Source organism: Phaenicophaeus curvirostris, chromosome 4 (assembly GCF_032191515.1).
Source record: "Phaenicophaeus curvirostris isolate KB17595 chromosome 4, BPBGC_Pcur_1.0, whole genome shotgun sequence".
In the NCBI taxonomy this organism is placed as follows: domain Eukaryota; kingdom Metazoa; phylum Chordata; class Aves; order Cuculiformes; family Cuculidae; genus Phaenicophaeus; species Phaenicophaeus curvirostris.
Window position 1 is genome coordinate 31,390,470 of NC_091395.1, and position 22,612 is coordinate 31,413,081.

The window sequence follows — 22,612 nt, forward strand, 5'->3', positions numbered from 1 at the left end:
CCTGGACACACGTGTAACTTCTATCAAGTTCAGTTGCTCCATTTCATCTATTTCCCCAGGCCACTCCGACCAGCAGAAATGCACAGATCAACCAGCAGATACGCCCAAATAAAAGAAAAAAAAAGTTACAAAATACAAGGCATCAGCTTTGTTTCTATCAAGTCTACACACATCACAAGGGCTCCTGACTTTCAGGAGTCAACTTGACTTCAAGTCAACTCTGTCCTGCACCCATTTCCCACTTCCAAAGCACACATGCACAACTCTGCACTCTGTGTGTCACATACAGAAAAAAATGTCTGTACTTTTAGACCATAAAGTCTCCCTTACACCTCCAGAATCTCCTCTCCCACTTGTTTCACCCAAATGAAGGATCTTCTTCCATTTGAAGAGGGGGAAAATGAAAGTGTAGCACCTGTCTCCCTGCCACCTGCGGCACAGCGCTGCTGGGGAAGGGTGCACGCACTCCTCCTCTCAGCTCCAGCTCGAGTTCGCCTGACGCAGGGGGGAGCCGCTCCCGCGGGGCAAGGCCGGGAAATGCGCCCTCCGCCCCGCTATCACATCACCCCCGCCAGGAACAGGACCGGCCCCGGCCGCGGCACCCACCGGCGGCGAAGTGGAGCGGCGTGGACTTGCGGCCGGCCATGTCCTTGGCGTTGACGTTGCCGGTGTCCACCAGGCGCTTGACGCGCGTCACGTCCCCATTGCGGCAGGCCTCCAGCAGCTCCCGGAACGCCCCGCTCGCCGCGCCCGGGCCCGCCGCCTCGGGACTCTCTGCCGCCGGGCTCGACGCGACCGACGAGGAGGCGGAGGAAGACGAGGAGGAGCTGCTAGAGCTGCTGCCCGAGCCTGGCGGCGGCCCCGGGACAGCGGCGCCGCCCTCCGAGCACTCCGGGCCCGGCGGCCGCTCTGCGTCGGGAGGCGCCTCGCCCTCGGGGCCGGCCAGGCTGCGGCGCTGCGCGGCGAGGCCGAGCTCGGGGGAGGCTAGGCTGGGGCTGCGCGGCGGCGAGGCGGCGGCGGCGGGCGGCGAGGCTGGGCCAGGGGACGGGTGATGGTGGTGCTGGTGCTGGGAACGTCGCGGCGGAGGCACCGCCATCTTCGCCCGCCCCGGCTCACCGTCGCTGCGGCAACAGCGGCAAATCCCGCCCCCCCGCTTCCGCTTCCACCCCCGGCCAATAGCAGTGGGGCTCACGTGGTTGCGGAAGGGTTGGGGGGAGCGGGGCCTCGCGGCTCCCGCCCCGCGCGGGGCAGCGGCGCGCGTCTGCCCCGTGGCGGCCACCGCGGGGACGGGCTAGAGCGCTGCGGGTAGGGTGCGCGAGAGGAGAAAGCGGCGCGGGGTGGTGGTGCAAAGAGAACCTCTTGGGGGTCAGCAGGTGCGAGGCCTTACACCTGTTCAGCCGCCTGCTAGTCAACACCCGCAGGTCCTTATCCTCCGGGCAGCTCTCCAGCCAGACTTCTCCTAGTCTGTAGCACTGCACAGGGTTGTTGTGCCCCAAGTGCGGGACCCGGTATTTGGCCTTGTTAAACCTCATGCCATTGGTCTCAGGCTAGCGGTCCAGCCTGTTCAGGTCCCTGAGCAGTGAACATGAGCCAGCAGTGTGCCCAGGTGGCCAAGAAGGCCAATGGCATCTTGGCTTGGATCAGAAATGGTGTGACCAGCAGGTCCAGGAAGGTTATTCTCCCTCTGTACTCTGTGCACTGGTGAGATCGCATCTCGAATACTGTGTTCAGTTCTGGGCCCCTCACCACAAGAAGGATGTTGAGGCTCTGGAGTGAGTCCAGAGAAGAGTGACAAATCTGGTGAAGGGGCTGGAGAACAGGCCTTATGAGGAACAGCTGAGAGAGCTGGGGTTGTTTAGCCTGGAGAAGAGGAGGCTGAGGGGAGACCTCATTGCTCTCTACAACTACCTGAAAGGAGGTTGTAGAGAGGAGGGAGCTGGCCTCTTCTCCCAAGTGACAGGGGACATGACAAGGGGGAATGGTCTTAAGCTCCGCCAGGGGAGGTTCAGGCTGGCCACCAGGAAAAAATTTTCACAGAGGGGTTATAGGGCAGTAGAATAGGCTGCCCAGGGAGGTTGTTGAGTCACCTTCCCTGGAGGTGTTTAAGGGACAGGTGGACAAAGTGCTCAGAGACACGGTTTAGTGTTTGATAGGAATGGTTGGACTTGATGATCCAAGAGGTCTTTCCCAACCTGGTGATTCTATGATTCTGCCTGGATCAGGGCAATCCCCAGTTTCGATACAGGATGGAGGCTGATGTGATTGAGAGCTGCCCTGCAAAGAAGGACTTGTGGATGCTGGTTGATGAGAAGCTCAACATGAGCCGTCAGTGTGCATTCGCAGCCCAGAAGGCCAACTGTATGCTGGGCTGTATCAAAAGAAGCATGGCCAGCAGGGTGAAGAAGGTGATTCGGCCCCTCTATTCCTCTCCTGTCAGACCTCATGTGGAGTATTGTGTCCAGGTGTGGAATCCTTAACATAAGAAAGATATGGGGCTGTTGGAGCTGGTCCAGAGGAGGCTACAAAGATGATCAGGGGCCTGGAACACCTCCCATATGAGGACAGGCTGAGAGAGTTGGGTTTGTTCAGCCTGGAGAAGAGAAGGCTCCAAGGAGATCTTATAGTGTCCTTCCAGTACCTGAAAAGGGATACAAGAGAGGTGAGGAGGGACTTTTTACAAGGGCATGGAGTGATTGGACTAGAGTCAATGGCTATAAACTGCAGAGGGGCAGATTTGGACTAGACATAAGGAAGAATTTCTTCACCATGAGAGAGGTGAGGCGCTGGCACAGGTTTCCCTGCAGATGTTCAAGGCCAAGTTGGACTGGGCCTTGAACAGCCTGGTCTGGTGAAAAGTGTCCCTGCCCATGGCAGGGGGATTGGAACTAGGTGATCTTTAAGGTCCCTTCCAACCCTAACTATTCTATGATTCTGTGATTCTGGGATCCAGAGAGGAGCTGTGCAACATTCCTCCTTGCATCTCTACAGCCCATTAGTTTAAAAATAAGAGGTACCCAGCTGCTTCCTCCTCTCCTTTCCTGGGATCTTGGTTACATTCCAGGAGGGAGGAGGGGTGGAGTAAGTAGCTGGGGCCAGACTCTGCTTTTTGGGGTGATGTAATTTGTTTGTTTAATGGTGTAAAAGCTAAGCCCCTCACAAACTCTGGTTATGGATAAACTGCTGAAGTCAGAAAGCCCCAATAGCTGTCACCAGGAGATCTCCGGTTCACTTGACTTTAATCTATGAGCTCAAACTACTGGACAGTGTCCAGATGGGGCCACAAAGTTGGTGAAGGTTCAGAGGAGGAGCCGTATGAGGAGCGGTTGAAATCATTTGGTCTGTTCAGCCTGGAGAAGAAAAGACTGTGGGGAACCTCACAGCAGTTTAATGTTTCCTCACAAGGGAGGGAGGAGGAGCAGGGGCTAATCTCTTCCCTCTGGTTACCAATGATAGGACCTAAGGGAATGGCAGGAAGATGTGCCAGGGAAGGGTTAGGTTGGATATTAGGAAAAGATTCTTCACTCAGAGGCCGGTGGAGCGCAGGAAGAGACTCCCCAGGGAAGCAGTCACAGCACCAAGCCTGACAATATTCCAGAAACATTTGGACAACACCCTCAGACAGATGGTGTGAATGTTGGCATCGTCCCATGCAGGGACTTGAGTTGGACTCAATGATCCTTGTGGGTCCTTTCCAACTCAGGACATTTTGTAATTCTGTGATCCTGTGAAGAAAGATCTCATTGACAGGACCAGCAACAATTCCTGGGGAATTCCCAGTACACCAGGCACTGGGGCTACCGACACTGATGGGGCAGCAGCCACAGGCCAAAGAATGGGAAGAGGGATGAGGAAGGCAGGTTGAAGGGAATGAACATGGCTGATACCAGACAGCCTCAGCCTATGAAAGACAGCCCAGCACACAAATCTGCTTTGGTTGTTTGGTTGGGAAGGGGCTTTGGGAAGTGTCTCTGTAGCACCATGTGACGTGCTGAAGAAGCGCTGACCAGGTCTAACACTGGGGGCACAGAGAATCAGAATCCAGAAGAAATTTGAATCTGGTCTGGTGCTACTGTGTACCTTTCTGCTAGTGATGGGGAGGTAGGTATGAAATCAGTCCCCTGACTGTTAGTGCAGTACCTGAAGTTCTGTATCAGTGTGCCCAGCTCAGTCCTTGTTTGTGCTGTGACTTTGAAGCCACAGGCCCCTTGACCAGGCACTGAGAGCTCAGCAAGACTTCCCAGACACCCGAGTCTCGATAGCTGCTGCTTGGCAGCCTTCTTTCAATTCAAACTCCCCAAAGAACTTTGCAAGCTAATTACAACATCGCCTTTATTGGGCCAAAGCTTTGCAAGACATATAATAGGCCAGAGCATCTGTAAGCACTTGTTCAGCTCACTGCTGGCTTCCTGCAGTCTATATTTCACCAGCCAGTTGCTTTTGTGGCACTGGTGGCCAATAAATCACATTTCTTTACGCCTCTCTGTATTTCCTATAAACCAAGGTAACAGACAGCATCATTTTTATTAAATATATCTGCATGCAAACCTTTGTTCTACTTCCTGAAAGATTTTAAGATATACAAGTAGTAATTTTTAATATTTTGAATTCTTAGTGGCCTTAAAGATTTATTGTCGGTTGTAGAGTTGAGTAAGAAATGCTACACTCTGGGTCAGCCTTTCCTGAAAGCCCTGCAGAGAAGTACTTGGGGGTACTGGTGGATGGGAAGCTGGAGATGAGCTGGTAATGTGTGGTCACAGCTCAGGAAGCCAACTCTATCCTAGGCTGCATCAAAAGAAGTGTGGCCAGCAGGGTGAGGGAGGTGATTCTGCCACTCTAATCTGTTCTGCTGTAGAACCCTTCCTGGAGCACTGCATCCAGCTCTGGAACCCTCTGATTGGGAAAGACATGGGCCTGTTGGAGCAGGTCCAGAGAAGGGCCCCAGAAATGGTCAGAGAGATGGAACAAGCCTGGAGAAGAGAAGGCTCTGGGGAGACCTTATTACATCCTTTTAATACTCAAGGGGACTTATAAGAAAGTTGGAGACAAATTTTTCACCAGGGCCTGTGGTGAGAGGACAAGGGACAACAATTTTAAACTGAAAGACAGTGGGTTCAGGCTGGACATAAGGAAGAAATATTTTACAATGAGGGTGGAGAGGCACTGGCACATGTTGTCCAGAGAGGCTGTGGATGCCTCATCTCTGGAGGGTGAGGGTTTGAGCAACTTGATCTGCTTGAAGAAGGCAGGGGGGTGGGACTTGGATGGTCTTTAAAAGTCCCCTCCAACCCAAACCTTTTTGTGATTCTAGGAAAGCTGCACCTGGGAAGGAACAAGGAAAGGCATCAGGATTCACAGGGAAGTGGGGCCTCACCCTGGGTTTCACAGGGTGTGATTCCAAGCAGTTTTGGGGATGCACCTCCTCGTCAGATCCCCACCTTTGGGTAGGGGTCCCTATCCCATTGCAGCACCCTATTTCCTCAAGCCTCCACCTTCCTATCCAACGTGTATAGCAGTATTGCTCCCCTCCAGAAAGATGAATCAAGCAGCAGTGCTGTACTCCCCAAAGCTTCTCTCTACCTTGCCTTCGTTCAATTGCTGCCAATGTGGGAACCTGGGATTTTACAATCAGGGCTGTGTGTCTGGATTTGTGGAGGACAAGCACTCTTTGGAGGTGTTTTACCACAAAGCCTTTAGCACAAAGCACGATCAGCATAAAAGCCCAAATTCTCAAATACACTGTGAAATCAAGTTTTACTCAACTTAGTACAGCAAGAAAGGTAACAAATTATTAGTAATGATCAACAAGAAGTTAACAGTAACAGCTTATAAAGGCAATGCATCTAATTACTACAAGGAAGTAAGTGTAGTGATTAAGAAAGATACATCACCAATGCCTTCATCATCGTCATCCAGATCCAGGGAGCCCCTTTTTTTTTTTCACGGTGAGGGTTTGGAGTGGCTGTCCCAGCAACTGGGGTTCCCACATAGTGTGTCCTCTTGAGGGTGAGGTCTCAGACCATTGCTGCGAGGGGCTTAGCTTTTACACCACTGAACAAACAAGTTACATGACCCCAAAAAGCAGCATCTGGCCCCAGCTGCTTACTCCACCCCTCCTCCCTCCTAGAATATAGCCAAGATCCCAGGAAAGGAGAGGAGGAAGCAGCTGGGTATCTCTTATCTTTAAACTAATGGGCTGTAGAGATGCAACAAGGAATGTTGCACAGCTCTTCTGTTTTTCACATAGCATCCATGCTTGTGCTGATTGGTCAGCCAGGAAGTTGATAGTTTTCTTTTTTTCATCTTGGACACTGGAGGAGCTACAGTTAAGGTGGAACAGCCCGATTCTGCTGATAATGCCAGCCATGAAACACTTTCTCACACAGCACAATTCTACTGATAATGAAACACTTTCTTACGCTATTATGTATGAAGAATAGCACAGCACAATTCTCAAGCTCCACCAGGGGAGGTTCAGGTTTGACATCAGGAAAAAGTATTTCACGGAAAGGGTCATTGGGCACCGGAACATGCTGCCCAGGGAGGTGGTTGAGTCACCTTCCTTGGAGGTGTTTAAAAGACGGGTGGATGAGGTGCTGAGGGGCATAGTTTAGTGATTGATGGGAATGGTTGGACTCAATGATCCAGTGGGTCCTTTCCAACCTAGTGATTCTATGATTCTACTGATAATAGCAATGTGGAAAGTTGCAGACTGAACAATACACATAGCAACGCAACATGAATCATAGGATCATAGAATCATAGAATAGTTTGGGTTGGAAGGGACCTTAAAGATCATCTAGTTCATCATCCATGGCTCACCAATTTTAGGCCTGTGGATCAGGCCCTGTCACTTCATGAGGGGACGTCAGCCTCGCTTGGTGCTGGTGCCAGAGTCCACAAGCTTTGCAGTGGCCCACAGTGCTCCCCGCATCCACTTGCCACAGTGGCTTGATGCTTCTGTTGAATTGATTTAGGTTCATGTCCTGTCACAAGCGGCTGAATACATTCACACCTCTTGGCCCTCAAAGCCCAGAGTTAGGCTCTAAAATACTATTGGTAATTCCGTGTCTTTTACCGGACCCAGGAGGGAGGTTCTTTAGATAGAAACCTCATTAATGATGCAGCTGCAGGGCTCAGTAAAGTGGAGGCAACTCAGAATTCAGCTGAATAATTAAATCCCATCAAAAAGACTTTCCAGGGCCACTATTTAAAATTAATAACTCCAAATGCAGTTCTGGTCTGTAATGGAATCCACTGAAATGGGATTAATTTATTTTTCTTTTTATTTCTTTTTTCTAAACAAAATGCTTTATAGCATTGCTGGCAATTTTACAGCCACTTGCCTCTCAGCCTCAGCTGAAGGCAGCTAGGAGAATGGTTTGGGGTGGTTTCAGAATATTTTTAAGCTCCAACAAATAGGAAATGGCTCCAAAACCACCATCCAGAGTGCTAGTGCTCATGTTTTAATGGACTTGTAGTATTCTGACAAGTAAATCAAGAGGAAGTGAAGAAGTACTCTTTGGGGAAACACATCTCCTCTGCCTAAGCAGATGGGAAGACAAGGAATCATCTAGATCTGTAGCAAAAGCTACTTTTTCTGAGGAACGAAATCTTTCCTTTCCCCAGAAAGGATCTCAGTCACAACTGACAGCTTTAACCATGGTGAATGTGTTGAAGAAAACAAGAGACACCACCCCTGGCTATTTGAAGTTACAGATTTGCACACCGGTGGAGGTATAGTAGGATAAAAAAAATAAGGGTCTTGGGAAACCACCAGAGCTTTCCTCCTTGGACAGCCTCCGAGCGGCACTGGGCATGTCTTGTGTCAGCCTGCTGTTCATCATGTTTTTTCTGGCTTAGCTTTGTTCATCACACAGGGGAGCTCACCAAAGTCTGACTAGGGCTGCATGACTTTTCTCCCTCTCTTCATTGCCTTAAGGAGGCATTCAGCTCCTGCTGCCTTGCTTAGTTTGTGATAGGGTGTTAAACAGTCAAAACTCTCCCTACTTAGGCCAGCTGCTCCCTAGGTATCCTTGCAAGCTGTGAGAAAGATGTGTTTAATACAGGCCATGACCTCTAGTAGCAGGCAAACAGAGGTAAGTGCCTCACTCTCTGGTATTTTTCAGCTGGCTGAGTCAAGCAGCTGCTTGAAGCATCCTTGGTGCAGGGGTTTGTCCAGTTTTTCCGTGGGAAGCAAGACAATAGTGCAGCGTAGAAGCCTTTTGAGTTACACTTGTAGGTTGTAGAGCAACTAGGAGCCTGCCATGGCTTCAGAGTGCCCATGGGCATCGTGGGGTGGGTGGCCCTGCAAAATGCTGCTGCTTTTTCTCTGTCTTTACCTGCACAAGGAAGAAAATCAGGCGCAAATTTGGTGCTGGAGTCCATTTTTTGCTGTAGAGATCTTTTCTTTCTAGATATGTCATTGTAATTTACAAACCTGTTTTTGACAGTGACAGGGTGAGTGGCTTTGTGTGTAGAAATTTGAAAATGAAACAAACCATTGACCTGGTATCACAGGAGCAGTTGGGCAAGAGGGTGGGAAAAGAGAATTACTCTTTCCTGAGGAGGAACTGAATGTGCTACTTTTGAAGGGAGAAAGGAGAGTGCTTTTTTTTGGCACACAGAGAAGGGCTACTTCCCAAGCGATCTTCGGGAAAAGCAAAGACACAAAAACTGGGTTGGTCCAAATAAAAGATGTACTGACCCAGTATGGGGATGCTTTGAAAATAAATGAATGGAAGCCTGGGAACTAGCTCTAAATAGGCACAATTTAGCAAGAGGCCATGGAGTATCTCTGTTTCCCAGGGTCAGGATCTGACACGACCAAAGCAGGGAGGATGTGAAGAGTTTTGCCCTCTGGTTTAGTACCCCTCAGTAAGAGTCTTGCAGATTGTCAGTATTGCTGCATACCTGTTCCCCTCGAGTCCAAGTGGTGTTCCTGAGCCAAACCATGGGCACAGGCCCCAGGACTGCCTCTGCTGGCTCTGAGCAGCTCCTGAGCTCTGCTCAGAGCTGGGTCTTGCCTTCACACTTTCTCCCAGGCCCATGGGCTTTCCTCCCTGTCCCCCACATCCTTGTTTTGGCTTTACCAGCCAACACTGCAATTTTTTCCCTACCCAGGGTGACCTCGTGCTCAGGAAGGCATTTAACAGAAACCCAGTGAAGGCTTGTTAGGACTCAAGGGCCTGAAAAGATGGTTTTTCCCCTGCTTGTCTATTACTGATGGGAAAGGGAGCAACTGAAACGGAGCCTTTGCAATCTGTAGTTTTAGTAATTAGTAAATTTAGTAATTTAGTGCAGTGACTATGACTCTGCCCTGGGTCAGTTCAGCTCTCTCCTTTTCTCCACGTGGGAGCACAGTTAAATACGCAGGGCCATCCAAAAGAAAAGGTATTGTTCTTGCGGGGGTTCCCCACAATAAAGAAGAGAATAAGGATTGTGAAACTGGTTGTAACACGGGCCACTTTTCTATAATGTGACAAGATGAGGGGAATCATAGAACCATAGAATAGTTTGAGTTGGAAGGGACCTTGAAGATCATCCAGTTCCAACCCCCCTGCCATGGGCAGGGACACGTCCCTCTAGATCAGGCTGCCCAAGGCCCCATCCAACCTGGCCTTGAACATCTCCAGGGATGGGGCATCCACAGCTTCCCTGGGCAACCTGTGCCAGTGCCTCACCACCCTCATGGTGAAGAAATTCTTCCTTATGTCTAATCTAAATCTGCCCTTCTCCGGTTTATACCCATTGCCCCTTGTCCTGTCACTACAAGCCTTTGTAAACAATCCCTCTCCAGCTTTCCTGTAGCCCCTCCAGGTACTGGAAAGGCACTAAGGAATTGACTATTCTCACGCCCCCAAAGCGTGCTGGAATATTTAGTGCTGTACAAGGACAGTGACATTTCAAAACCTCTGAGCCTTTGGGCACGGTGCGTCACCAGCGTTTGTGAGGGTTCGGCGGGGGATCCCGAGGAAGGCGGTGATCTGGATGCAGCCCCGATGTTCGCAGCCACGGAAACAAAGCACGGCAGGAAGGTGGCAGAGTTGCTCCGGCTAACCGGAGTGTCACGGGCTTTCGCATCCCCCAGCAAGGAAACGCGCTCATTGACCGAGATGGAAGGTTGATCCCAGTTTCTTGCAGGGCTGGATATTTGGAAAAAAAACCCAAAACAAACCAGCCTTCGCCTCGTGCAGGAACGAGGCAGAGACCGGCAAAAGGGCAGCTCGGGCTGCTGCTCCGGGGGGTTGAGTTGCGCTCCCCCCGCCCGGTGCGGGATGGAGGGACGGGCTGTCCCCGGTGCGGGATGGGCTGTCTCGGTGCGGGGCCTGGGGGAACGAGCTATCCCGGCACAGGGCCGGTGCGGGATGGAGGGACGGGCTATTCCCGGTGCGGGACTGGCGGCATGGGCTGTCCCCGTGCGTGATGGGCTGTCGCGATGCGGGACGGATGAACGGGCTGTCCTGGTGCAGGATGGGCTCTCCCGGTGCGGGATGGAGGCACACGCTGTTCCCGGTACGAGACAGGCAGTCCCGCTGCGGGAGGCGTTGTGGGTCTGAAGGAGCGGCCGGTCCCTGTGCGGCGGGGCGGTCCCCGGCGGGGCGGGGCGCGGCCGCGTCCCTCCCACGGCGGGGCGGTGGCTGCGCGCGGGGCGGGGCGACGCGGGGCGGCCGGCTCTAGGAGGGCTGTTGCGGCGGCTGCTCCCCGCGCCGATGGCGGGCGGCGGCGGCAGGTAGCGCGGGGCCGGGCGCCCCGGGCATGGCGCAGCCCGAGCCCGCGGAGGCGCCGCGGCCGTGGCGCGATGCCGCCCTCCGCGCGCGGAAGGCGCGGGTCGAGCGCGGCGCGGAGGCGGGTCCGCCGGGGGGGCCCCCTTCCCCGCCGTCCCCCCCGCCGCCGCCGCCGCCGCTCGGCGAGCTGGAGGCGCTGAACCTGAGCGGGCGCGGTCTGGAGGCGCTGCCCGAGGAGGCGGGCGCGGCGCTGAGCGGGCTGCGGGTGCTGAGCCTGCGGCGCAACCGGCTGAGCCGCCTGCCTGCCGCCGCCCTGCGGCACCTGGGCCGCCTGGCCGAGCTCGACCTGAGCCACAACCGGCTGCGGGGGCTCGGGGACGGCGCGGCGCTGGCGGCGCTGCGGGGGCTGCGCAAGCTCAGCCTCAGCCACAACGAGCTCGGCGCCGAGGGGCCCGGGCCGCCGCCCCCGAGCCTGGGCGAGCTGCCCCGCCTGGAGGAGCTCGACCTCAGCTTCAATCGGCTGCGGCGCCTGCCCGAGGGGCTGAGCCGCCTGCGCCGCCTCCGCGCCCTCGACGTGGACCACAACCTGCTGCCCTGCTTCCCCGCTGCCTTGCTGGAGCTGCCCGCCCTGGAGGAGCTCGACTGCTCGGGCAACCGCGAGCTGGGGGTCCTGCCCGAGGGCATCGCCGCCCTCCGCCGCCTCAAGATCCTCTGGCTGAGCGGCACCGGGCTGGCGGTGCTGCCCGAGGGGCTCTGCCAGCTCGGCGCCCTCGAGAGCCTCATGCTGGACGGCAACCGGCTGCGGGCGCTGCCCGCCGGCTTCAGCAACCTGCAGCGGCTCAAGATGCTGAACCTCTCGTCCAATCTGCTGGGGGAGTTCCCCGCCGCCGTGCTGGCGCTGCCCGGCCTGGAGGAGCTCTACCTGAGCCGCAACCGGCTCACCCTGCTGCCCGCTCGCCTCTGCCAGCTCCGCCAGCTTCGCACCCTCTGGCTGGACAACAACCGCATCCGCTACCTTCCCGACTCCATCGTGCTCCTCCACAGCCTGGAGGAGCTGGTCCTGCAAGGCAACCAGATCGCCATCCTGCCCGAGGGCTTCGGGCAGCTCTCCCGGGTCACCCTGTGGAAGATCAAAGACAACCCCCTCATCCAGCCCCCCTATGAGGTGTGCATGAAGGGCATCCCTTACATAGCGGCCTACCAGCAGGAGCTGGCTCACTCCCAGCCCGCCCTCAAACCCCGACTTAAGCTGGTCCTCATGGGGCTAAAGGATGCGGGAAAGACCCTGCTGAGACGATGCCTGATGGAGGAGGATGGGCAGAGGGAGGACGTGGAGGCAGGGGTCACCCAACCCAGAGGGTGCTCTGGGAAGCAGCAGAACATTAGTAGGAGAGCGCCAGCTGGCTGTTTCCCCTTCCCAGAGCCTCAGGACGCTTCCTCGGCACGAGTACCTGCCACCCAGCAGGTAGACCGTATCCCCATTGAGCATCAGGACGTCCCTTCTCACCGAGCGAAAGGGGAAACGCCGTGCCCTGCACCGTCACTGCCGTCAAATGCACCCCAAGTACCATCAGGACTGGGACTGTCAGTAGGCAGCAAGGGCATTGAGGTGATGGACTGGACTGCAGATGTGGAGAGAGGCCTGACGTTCATCGTGTACGAGCTCGCTGGGGACCCAAGCTATGATGTGATCCAGTCTTTCTTCCTCTCTCCTGGAGCCCTGTATGTGCTGGTGGTGAATTTGAGTGCCTATGTCCCCCAGCACTTCTACCCCTCTGTGGGCTATTTCTTGCACTGGCTTGGTTCCAAGGTGCCCCATGCTGTGGTGTGCATGGTGGGAACCCACGCTGACCTCTGTGCGGAGCGGGAGTTGGAAGAGAAGTGCCTGGACATCCATCATCAGATTGCTCAGCAGGAGAAGAGGGATGCTGAGGGCCTCCAGAGCTTGGTCCAGCAGGTGGATGAGGCTCTGGGACAGGACTTTGACCTGCGCTGCTCCAGCCCGCACACTGCCTTCTATGGGGTCTCAGACAAGAACTTGCGGCGAAAGAAAGCCCAGTTTCAGTACCTTCTCAACCACCGCCCACAAATCCTCTCTCCAGTGCTGCCTTTCAGCTGCCTGGACCGCTGCCAGGTGCGTCGCCTGCGGGACAAGCTCCTCTCGGTGGCTGAGCACCGGGATATATTCCCGAACCTGCACCGGGTGTTGCCCAAATCCTGGCAAGTGCTGGAGGAGCTGCACTTCCAGCCGCAAGCTCAGCAGTTGTGGCTCAGCTGGTGGGACTCTGCCCGGTTGGGCTTGCAGGCAGGCCTGACAGAGGATCGTCTCCAGAGCGCCCTGTCCTACCTGCATGAGAGTGGGAAGCTTCTCTACTTTGATGAACACCTCACCTTGCGGGAGTATGTGTTCCACAACCTGCCACGGCTCATTGACATCCTCAATGTCTTCTGCCAACGGGATGCCACTGTGTTGCTCCAGAAGCTGCTCAGCGACACCCGCATTGATGAACTGAGGGCCACTCAGCTCCATCATTACGTGGAGGGCTTCCTGCTGCACGGCCTCCTCCCTGCTCACGTTATCCGTCTTCTCCTTAAGCCCCACATCCAGAGCCGGGAGGATCTCCAGCTCATCCTGGAGCTGCTGGAGAAGATGGGACTCTGTTACTGTGTCAACAAACCCAAATGCAAGCCCCTAAATGGGGCAGCTGCTTGGTACAAGTTTCCCTGCTACGTGAAAAATGAGGTTCCCCATGCAGAGGCATGGATCAACAGCGCCAGTCTTAGTGGACAGTCCTTCGTGATCGAGCAGCTGCAGATTGAATATAGCTTTCCATTCATTTTCCCGCCTGGCTTGTTTGCACGCTACAGCGTCCAGATTAACAGCCATGTGGTTCAGCGATCAGATGGCAAATACCAGATCTATGCCTACCGGGGAAAGGTGCCCGTGGTGGTGAGTTACCGGCCTGCCAGGGGAGCTCTGCAGCCAGATACTCTGTCTATTGCTAGTCATGCATCACTACCAAATATCTGGACAGCTTGGCAAGCTATTACCCCTTTAGTAGAAGAACTGAATGTCCTGCTCCAGGAGTGGCCGGGCCTGTACTACACTGTGCATGTCCTCTGTTCAAAGTGCCTTAAAAGAGGGTCACCCAACCCACACACTTTTCCAGGTAAGGCACAGCCCAGCTTGCCTTTCATCACTTCTGGGGCTTTGCACCGTCTAGAAGGGAGATATAAGGTATTAGTCTTAGCTCTGTCTCTCTCTTTTTTTTTTTTTTTTTTCTTTCTTCTCATCTGCTCTAATTGCCTTCCCTGCTGACTTGAGTCATGAGAGAAAATATTGGGGTAGCTCCAAGGAGACAGGCTTAAAATAACCCTATTCTGAGATGAGGGGAGGGTTACATTCCTCCTTTGCCCGTGCCTTTTCTCTCTGTGTTTTGGGGCTTGGCCCTGAGCATTAGGGGTACTATTGTTGAAAAGGCACTGACCTGTCCTTCTCCGTGTTTTGATTCCATTGAGTGGCACTGTGGTTTGGATTTTTTTTTGTTTTGGTTTGTTTTGTTTTTTTTTCCCGAATTCCCTTTACCCTGCAGCTCCCCCTTGCTTGGGGCTCTTTGTAAACGCAGATAGGGATGCCTGAAAGATTTGCAGTGGTCTCATCCTGCCCCTTTCCACCCTCCACCCCCAAAACCTGGCCTGTGCTGCAGAGTCTGAATGCAGGAAAGCTCCTGCTGGTAGACAATGGGTGTGCTGCTCTCCGTAGCCCTGTATGAAAAGCGCTTTCTCATACAAGAGCCCTGTCTCTAGCAGGAAGCATTCCTCTGTGGAGAAATAGGAATACTCCATCTTCTTTGTTTAAGTGTCTCACCTAGAAGTGATTCCCAGACTGCGCGTTTTTGAGCTATTGTTATTTTCCTTCCTCTCTCCGCCTTCATCTAGTAAAAAAAAAGCATAATCTCCCTCTTCTGGAATACGACTGGTTGTGGTGCTTTTTGAAGCTTTTGCCTCTGAAGTCATGGTTTTATTGGTGGTGTTCTCCAGTAGCATCTGTTTTACTTGTATATATGCAGGTACTGCCTCCTAACCTGTGTCTTCCTTGCTCTGGGACTTGCGGGAGCTGTTCGAAAGATGCTTTGGTGTGTAAATCTGCATGAAATCAAAATGCACTCTGAACTGTAAGCAGTGCTCTAGAAATATGCTTTTTTACAGACACGTGCGCACACACATGTATATACACCCATGTCTGAAGTGTGTTGGAGCATTCTTTGTTTACAGGCAGAATGAATTTGTGAAGGAACTGGAGTATGATTTGAGTTAAAGCATGTAGGGGTGATGAATTAGTTCACAGGCAAATGTGAATAATAAGGTGTGTTTTAGGGTTTTATTTTGGTTGTGAGGGTTTTTTCTTTTTTTTTCTCCTCTGGACTTTGAAAATAAGGAGATGCTGTTCTGTAGCCCATGTCCTGGCTCCATTGGTTGCATCTCCCTCTGACTATACTAGCTTATGTAAGAACCACTGGTTTGAGAGAGGTGAACCTGAGCTGTGTGAGTTGCTGAGTGGGATCCACATGCAGGGTCTTGATGCTGGCATGGTGCTTGGGGCAATGTGATCTATTTTCCTGAAATCCCAAAGACTAGAAGAATACAGACCCTTGAAAAAAAGAACCAACCAACCAAAAAACACCAGAAAACCAACAAATAAAATCCAACCAAAACCCAGAAACATTCTCCCAAAAAACCAAACCAAAACCATCCATCCAGCTAAAAAGAACCCTACCACAAGAAGGTGGCCCCTCACCACAACAAGAATGTTGAGGCTCTGGAGCAAGTCCAGAGAAGGGTGACAAAGCTGGTGAGGGGGCTGGAGAACAGGCCTTATGAGGAACAGCTGAGAGAGCTGAGGTTGTTTAGCCTGAGAAAGAGGAGACTGAGGGGAGACCTCATTGCTCTCTACAACTACCTGAAAGGAGGTTGTAGAGAGGAGGGAGCTGGCCTCTTCTGCCAAGTGACAGGGGACATGACAAGGGGGAATGGTCTTAAGCTCTGCCAGGGGAGGTTCAGGCTGGATGTTAGGAAAAAAAAATTCACAGAAAGGGTCATTGGGCACTGGAATAGGCTGCCCAGGGAGGTGGTTGAGTCACCTTCCCTGCAGTGTGTTTAAGGGATGGGTGGATGAGGTACTGAGGGGCGTGGTTTAGTGATTGATAGGAATGATTTGACTCGATAATGCAGTGGGTCTTTTCCAACCTAGTGATTCTATGCTTCTACTGACATCAGCCAAGACAGCAAACTGTATGTGCAGGTATAATGGATGGCTGTTGAAGGTTTACCTTGTGAATGATTCAGAGCTGCAGCCACGTATCTTGTTTGTTTGTTTGTTTGTTTGCTTTTCCCTTTGGTGAATGTTTTGTGGCTGATCATTTTTTTCCCCTGGTTGCAAAATGTGAAGAGGGGCTGGACTGCCTGCAGACAATTGGCATCTTTGCTGACCGGAGACAGTCAGAGCAGGTCTGGAAGCATAAGGGGGCCCTTAAAATTGAAGGGCCTTTTTCTTTGGATTTGGCTGTACTGTTTGTTTCCTTAGAGGTAGGAAAAGCTAGCCCTCATCTGGGAGCCAGGGTGGGTGTGCTGGGAAGGTGAGGTGCAGGTAATCAGTACATCATTAGGCATTGGAAGAGCAGGGGCTTGTGTGCCAGGCTTCTGAACACCACCTGGGTAATGCTGCCTGTGGAAAGGGGGTTGTAGCGTTTCCAAAGCTCTCCACAGGAGAAGCTGGGCCATGCTGCCAGAAGCACAGGACTTAGCATCCCAAGTGGCCCCTGGGACAAGGGGTGACTGTCTTAACATGAATACTGTGTGCGAGTCTAGCTACAGGAAGAGCGTGTTGAGAAGACAAATGTATTTCAAAGGTATGTCTGGTATGTGGAAGTGCTGAAGTGATTAAAGGCTGCAATTAATCGAGAAACCTGCTTGTCTTATTGGGTGGTGCTTAAATCTAGCCCAGCTATGGCCTGGATTGAATGAAAAATGCGAACCATCATTTGGCTTCGGGAGACCTGTATACTTGCATTCAATCTAAACTATTCTTTGCTGTGTATCTGCTCTATGAATAAAAGACTGTTTAGGAACCCCTAAATGGCAATCATGAAGCCGAAGCCTTTTATTTCCTCCTGATTTTGTTGATTAGGAGGTATGCATGTTTAAAGTTGTGCTGCCAAGGTTGTTGTTGTGCAAGTGGATAGTGGTTGGCATCATTTGTAACAGGGTGTAGGAAAGAGATGGGTCTAATGTTACAAAAATGTGTAGCAAGCGAGATGTCTGCTTCTTTCCAAGCTCTTCCAGCAGAAATCCGTGGCAATTACAATGCTTCTAATTCTTAAATAGAGCTGTGCTCTTTTTAGGACTGCACTGAAGAACTGCTTTGCAGCCTGCTGACCTTAATAAGGGAAATATTTCTCTGGAGACACTGCCAAATTTGTGCTCAAAAATGGAAGTGCAGTCTGGCTGTGTGTCTGGTTGTGCAATCAGTGGTGTTGTTCATGAAACCGATGGTGCATTCTTTGGTCATCCAAAATTTTCATTGGAATCTCCTTCAAAGACAGAACTTGGTTGTTCATGACTTGAGGATTAATCCTTGCTTTTCCTCTCCTATGTTTCCCTCTAGGTCCTGTGCACTTACAGTCTTTAACTTCCATTGATAATGCACACAAATTCTCTAAGATCAAGCTGGTGTGACTAGAAATGGTCATTACAAATTGAGTTTCTGAATCCACTCTTCTGAGGGTTTATTGCAGACAAGCAGTGAATAAAAGTGATATAAAAATGCCTTGACAGGGCCATTTTAAGGATGTTTTCATGTCTGAAGCAGTTTTGTAGCTGGGTGAAATAGTAACTGAATTGGCATCCGAACTGGAATCTCAGTGTGCTTTGAGGCTGCAGTCATCCTCTCAGCAGATATGTGGTGTGTTGAATTTTATTTTTCTTTTTCCTTTTACATTTGCACAATATATAAATAAAAGTATCCCTGCCAGGCTAAGAAAGGCATATCCCTTCTTGGAGTGACCAACAAGAATAGTTCACCGTCGAAGGTAGTGAAACCTCAAGTGGGTTGCCGCAGGCGTTGTAAAATGCTGTGATTTTGTATGTGATGTACTTTTAGCCCCTGGACTGAAGGGCTTTTTGGTTGTTCAAGTTCCATAACCTTCCGAGTGACTTGGTATTAAGGAGGTGGAGGTGGTTTGCAGTCTCTCTGATAGTAGACATGTGTGTTTTTCCAAGCTTACCTTCATGTGCACCTGCTAACTGCTCTGCTCTTAACTCCTCTTGCTCTGTGCTTGGCCACCCTGAGACTCTTCCAGGCTGTGGTTTGCACAAGGTATCCTGATGTCTGATGTGTGATCCTTTTGGTGTTTGGAGTGGGGGTGATTGTGTTTGACTGGTAGTTTTGCTTTATTCCTGCTTGTGGACTTAACCTGTATGACTAAGGACGTAAGAAAGTCAGGGGCTTTGAACATTGTAGAAAATGGCCAAAATGTGGTCACAAGCAAAACAAGATGATCTGGGTTTTCACGGATCAAAAATGTGGCAACAGGCAGAAAGCCACAGGCAAGGATGTTGTGTGTGAGCCCAGCAGCCCCTCTCCAAAAGGTATCATAGCATAGTTCCCATGTGAGACTGTCATGGTCAGAGCAGGGCTAAATCGAAGCTACCTTGTTCATGTGACTCAAAATAAACCATGCTTACCATCCCTATGTGGGAATCAAAAGCAAGTCTGAACTCCCTTGGTGGCTGGGATGGAGTCTGGAGATGGAGATTTAGAAGATCCCATGATGGATCCCATGATGGATGTGTCATGCTGTCATGTCCTGTGCAAGGAGAGAGCAGGTGGGACTGGTCTTGTCAGAAGAGCTCAGAAGTTGCTCCAAAATCTGAACTGCCTCTCAATGAAAGGCTGATGTCAGGTATCTAATTGTTCTTTTTAACTAAATTGTAAGCAGCTGGGTTTTTTTTCCACAGGCAATTGCAATAGCGCAGCACCTGCTTGTTATAGGGCCTGATTCTAGCTTTGGCAGCCTTTTATTTTCTCCATTTGAGGGTGGAGTCCTTTTTGCCTGGCTTTCAAAGGAGATGCTGCAGCTGTTTTGGGGCTGTTGTCATGCTTCCTAAAAGCTGTGGCTTCAGCAGAGTTCTTACTGATGGTGGTGTAATCAGAGACAGCAGGACAAGACTTGAGCACAGTGGGAGCAATGGACATGGGTGATCTGTGTGGCAGGAAAAATCTGAACGAGGCACTCTGACTCAAGAGAACAGATCAGTTGCTGAACTTGGTAGAACCTCTAGCTCTCATTATTTAGCTGATTTCTGTGCTGCTGCAGTGACAGCCTTGACTGGTGTGACTTGCTGTGTGTAATGGTGTAGAAACATAGTCTAATTGCCACCAGGGATTTCTAGCGATTTTCTTCATGTTAGGCTGTGTTGCATGGTGAGCACTGAGGTTCACTTGCTTGGTGGCAGTGGTGGGGCATCCTCTAATTTAAACTACACATTCAGGAACGAGACAACAAATGTTTTGTGATCCTGGAGGAGACAGAGAAATTGCCAAAGGAGGAGTGTGGCGTGCAGCATAGATGGCTGCTATGGGGCCATGCCTGGTGGGGAATAGGTGTGGGTACAAGTCCTTGGGGAGAACTAGGGTAGCCAGCACAAAGCTAAGCTTGTGCCTGATAGTCTGGCTTGGGATGAAAAAGGAATGGGAGTAACAAACTCAACTGTGGATGTCAGAAGAGAGACTGAGGCTTTGAATTACCTTCTTAAATTTGTCCTGCTGTCTGCAGTGTCTGGTTACCTTGTGCTCTGTGTGTTACTCTGTGTGTGTCTGGGGTCTTTTTTTTTTAAAAGGCTCCTGATATGGAAATTGCTATAATTACTTGAAATTAGGATGGCAGTGTGCATATTTAACACTGTTTGAAGGAGTCCTTTTCCTTATGCAATAAGTTCCTATGCATTTCTGCTAAAGGAAAGGTTTCCTGGTGTGTCAGCTTGGTGCAAGAAAACTCTTCTGGTTTGTTCCTCAACAGCTTGTCTTGCCCTGGCACTTTCCCCAATGGGAGTTGTCTGTGCTTTGGGCATCTGGACTTTGAGTTGCCATCACTGAATGAGGGAAACACTAGATTTGGTTGAAGTGGATCTTTTTGGTTTCGTTAGTGAAGCAGAGTAGAGTTCTTGGCCTTTAATGCATTACTTTATTGTTTGCTTGTTTGTGTTTTTTTATTTTTCCAATCACTGAATTTTGTCTTTGCAGGAAATGACCTGTAAAAGAGATGCTCAGTACCAAATGATTCTTTGTTTCATTGCATGAGAACTCTTTAAAGCTGCTGACCAGGGGGGTGAGATAAAATGTTGATAACGGTTTTCCCCTCTCCAGAGTCGACTGATTACATGAGAACTGATTTGTGCTTCATTTCAGCACTTTCTGGACCCAGATGTCATTAAGTGAACTTTGCTACTGCTGCATGCATGCACTTGTGGTAGTGTGGTGCCTCTTTCTAAAAACACTGAAGTAGGAAAAGTTTTTCCATGTAAGTTTGGTGGAGATGCACAGTGTGCATGATCCACGTGCAGATAGAATGTAAGGTTCTACTCCTTTTGTATCTCAGGAAATGATGGTGGGAAATTACCCACGGCACAGAATCTTTGTTGCCTTTTGGTGATGTTTTGAATATGTTAGCTGACATTGGGATAGAGCTCTGAAAAAACAAGCATCACTTTAAAAGCAAACTGAGTGCATCTGGTAGAGAATTCTGTATGCTGTGGCATCTTGTTGCATTTGCAGTGTTAAGCGGTAACTGTGGTAGCCTAGTATGCTCTCTGATTAGTGGTTTGCTAATAATAGTGCAAGCTACTTGTTTGGCTCTTGAAAACAATTTGCCAGGGGAAAGGGGAGAAAATGTATTCAATAAGTTCTTAGTCTGGTTTGAATTCTTTGAAGTTGTCAGAGTACATGAGTTTTTTAATTTTATTTTTTCTTTCTTCTGTCTTGAGTAAAGGAAGAATAACCTCTGCAGATCAGTAAGGAAAACTGTGGTCTGAGGATTGAATGCCAGATGATCAGTTACTTCCTTTTATTACCCTCTCCTTGCTTGTGGTACTTGTACTTGGTCTGCTATCCAGTGTCAGAAGGCAGGCAAAGAACTCCTCTTTGCCTACAGCAGGCAGGCAAGGGACTGGTGACCCCCAGGAATTCTGGTGACCACAGTGTGAAGGAACTGTTTGATACAGGAAGTGAGGACTCCTTGGCATTTTTAGAAGCTGTTGATTGGATGTAGTTTATTGCCTGTAATTGGAAGATCCACCTCTGTGAATGCAGCCTTTCTTCCAGCTGAGCAGCTGGAGAGACTTCTCCTTTAACAGTTTATTTGTTGGGAACCAGGTATAAGTGGGGTTGGGGGGTTCAAGACCTGTGAAACAACTGGTTGGCTGGCTTTGGGAGGAATGTCATTTGGGGTGTTCATCTGGACCTTTGTTTAGGGTCCTAACTTAAGGTTCTGTCCCAGCAGTCTGCTGGAGGCTGCAGTCATATGTACTTGTGGTGTTTTCCTGGCTAATGCTTGGTCCTACGTGTGCTGATCAGGTTGCCAACATGGTCAGTGGCAGTGTGGTTTAGGACTGATGCATGTGCGTAGGCTCCGTAGTTAGGGGTGACTTCGCTGTGGCCAGTGGACTGCAGCTGTGTTCGGACTGAGCTGTGACTGCTGGAATGCTTGCCTGCTTGATTTGGTTGTGGTTTAAAGCGGAACTTTAATTTCCAATTTGTTTCTTTCACAGTGGTCATTCTCAGGAGCTCTGTGCTTCTCCCAAAGCTATGCTGAGTACACCTTACCAGTTTTAACTATGGCTAGGTTGGGCTCCTGAGAATGCATGTGAAACCGGCTTTAAGACCTACAGACTTCACAAGGTTGTATTAGTTTTGAATTGACAGTCAGCATGGCAAGCTCTGCGTGAACCAGGTGACAGCTTTGAGGTGAGCTAGGTGCTCTAGTGGGAAGTCCATTAGGCTTAGGACTTTGTGAGGGTCAGGCTAAACTGGACTGTGGAGGCGAGTAAACTGCACAGAAAAACAAAGTTGCATCTCAAATCCTGTTCAGACCTGCCCAGTTTTGCCACAAGCTGACTCTGAGGTGATGCTCAAATAGTCCAGGAAGGAGCTGTGGTGTTGTTGAGCTAGGTTATACTGAATTGTGCTGATGAGATGATGGGAAATTTATGCTGGGCTTTTATTAGTGGGATTTCACAAGCTTGTCTGAGTGCATCTCAGGAAGACCATTCATGAAAGTGATATCAGGGTATCTTCACCTTCATCCGGTTTTAGGAAGGTGCTTGCCGAGCATCCAGTTTAGATAGGCATTTTTATTTGTGTTACATAAGAGAGAACCCAGACTGTTCTGGGAAGGGTCCCTCCTCCTTTGCCTGATGTCCATCACTTTCTGTGCAGTTTTCAGGCTCTCCCTGATACAGCCTAACAGGAAGGAAGGAAACAAAGGGACAACAATGGTGGCAGAGGGATTTGTGCACCTCATGCTGTCATTGATGTTAAAATTAATGTAGGGGTTTTGTCCTAGCAGCATGCAAGATCTTGGCACGCGTTGTTCAAAACTGATCTCTGGAATGATCTGTACATCTTTACTCTACAGTTTGTGTGATTAATTCCTCTTGGAGTATGTTCTTTGCATTTTTAGCAGGTATTTTCCTCTCCAGCAATACAGTCTGAGCAGTGGTATGTGATAAGGGACAGATCCTGCCCTGTAGCAAGGTAGAGTAGTTGGTAGGCTTCCTAAAAAATGAATTTGTCATGGTTTCCACAGCACCAAAATCTGCAGGGTTTAGCTTGA

At 50.7% G+C, this 22,612-nt stretch overlaps 2 protein-coding genes across 3 annotated transcripts in view; one reads left to right on the top strand and one right to left on the bottom strand.

Moving 5' to 3' along the window:
• Nucleotides 1-1,118, bottom strand: part of TNKS (tankyrase) — a 142,547-nt gene extending 141,429 nt beyond the window's left edge. Inside the window, exon 1 of the mRNA XM_069855690.1 lies at nucleotides 607-1,118. Coding sequence (XP_069711791.1) covers nucleotides 607-1,096 — 490 coding nt within the window. The 5' untranslated portion in view covers nucleotides 1,097-1,118. The remainder of the gene's footprint in view (nucleotides 1-606) is intronic.
• A 9,625-nt stretch (nucleotides 1,119-10,743) lies between these two features.
• The window catches only part of MFHAS1 (multifunctional ROCO family signaling regulator 1), a 35,428-nt gene continuing 23,559 nt past the window's right edge, over nucleotides 10,744-22,612 (top strand). For both annotated transcript variants that reach the window (XM_069855692.1, XM_069855691.1), the window contains exon 1: nucleotides 10,744-13,894. In XM_069855692.1, coding sequence (XP_069711793.1) covers nucleotides 10,756-13,894 — 3,139 coding nt within the window. In that variant the 5' untranslated portion in view covers nucleotides 10,744-10,755. The remainder of the gene's footprint in view (nucleotides 13,895-22,612) is intronic.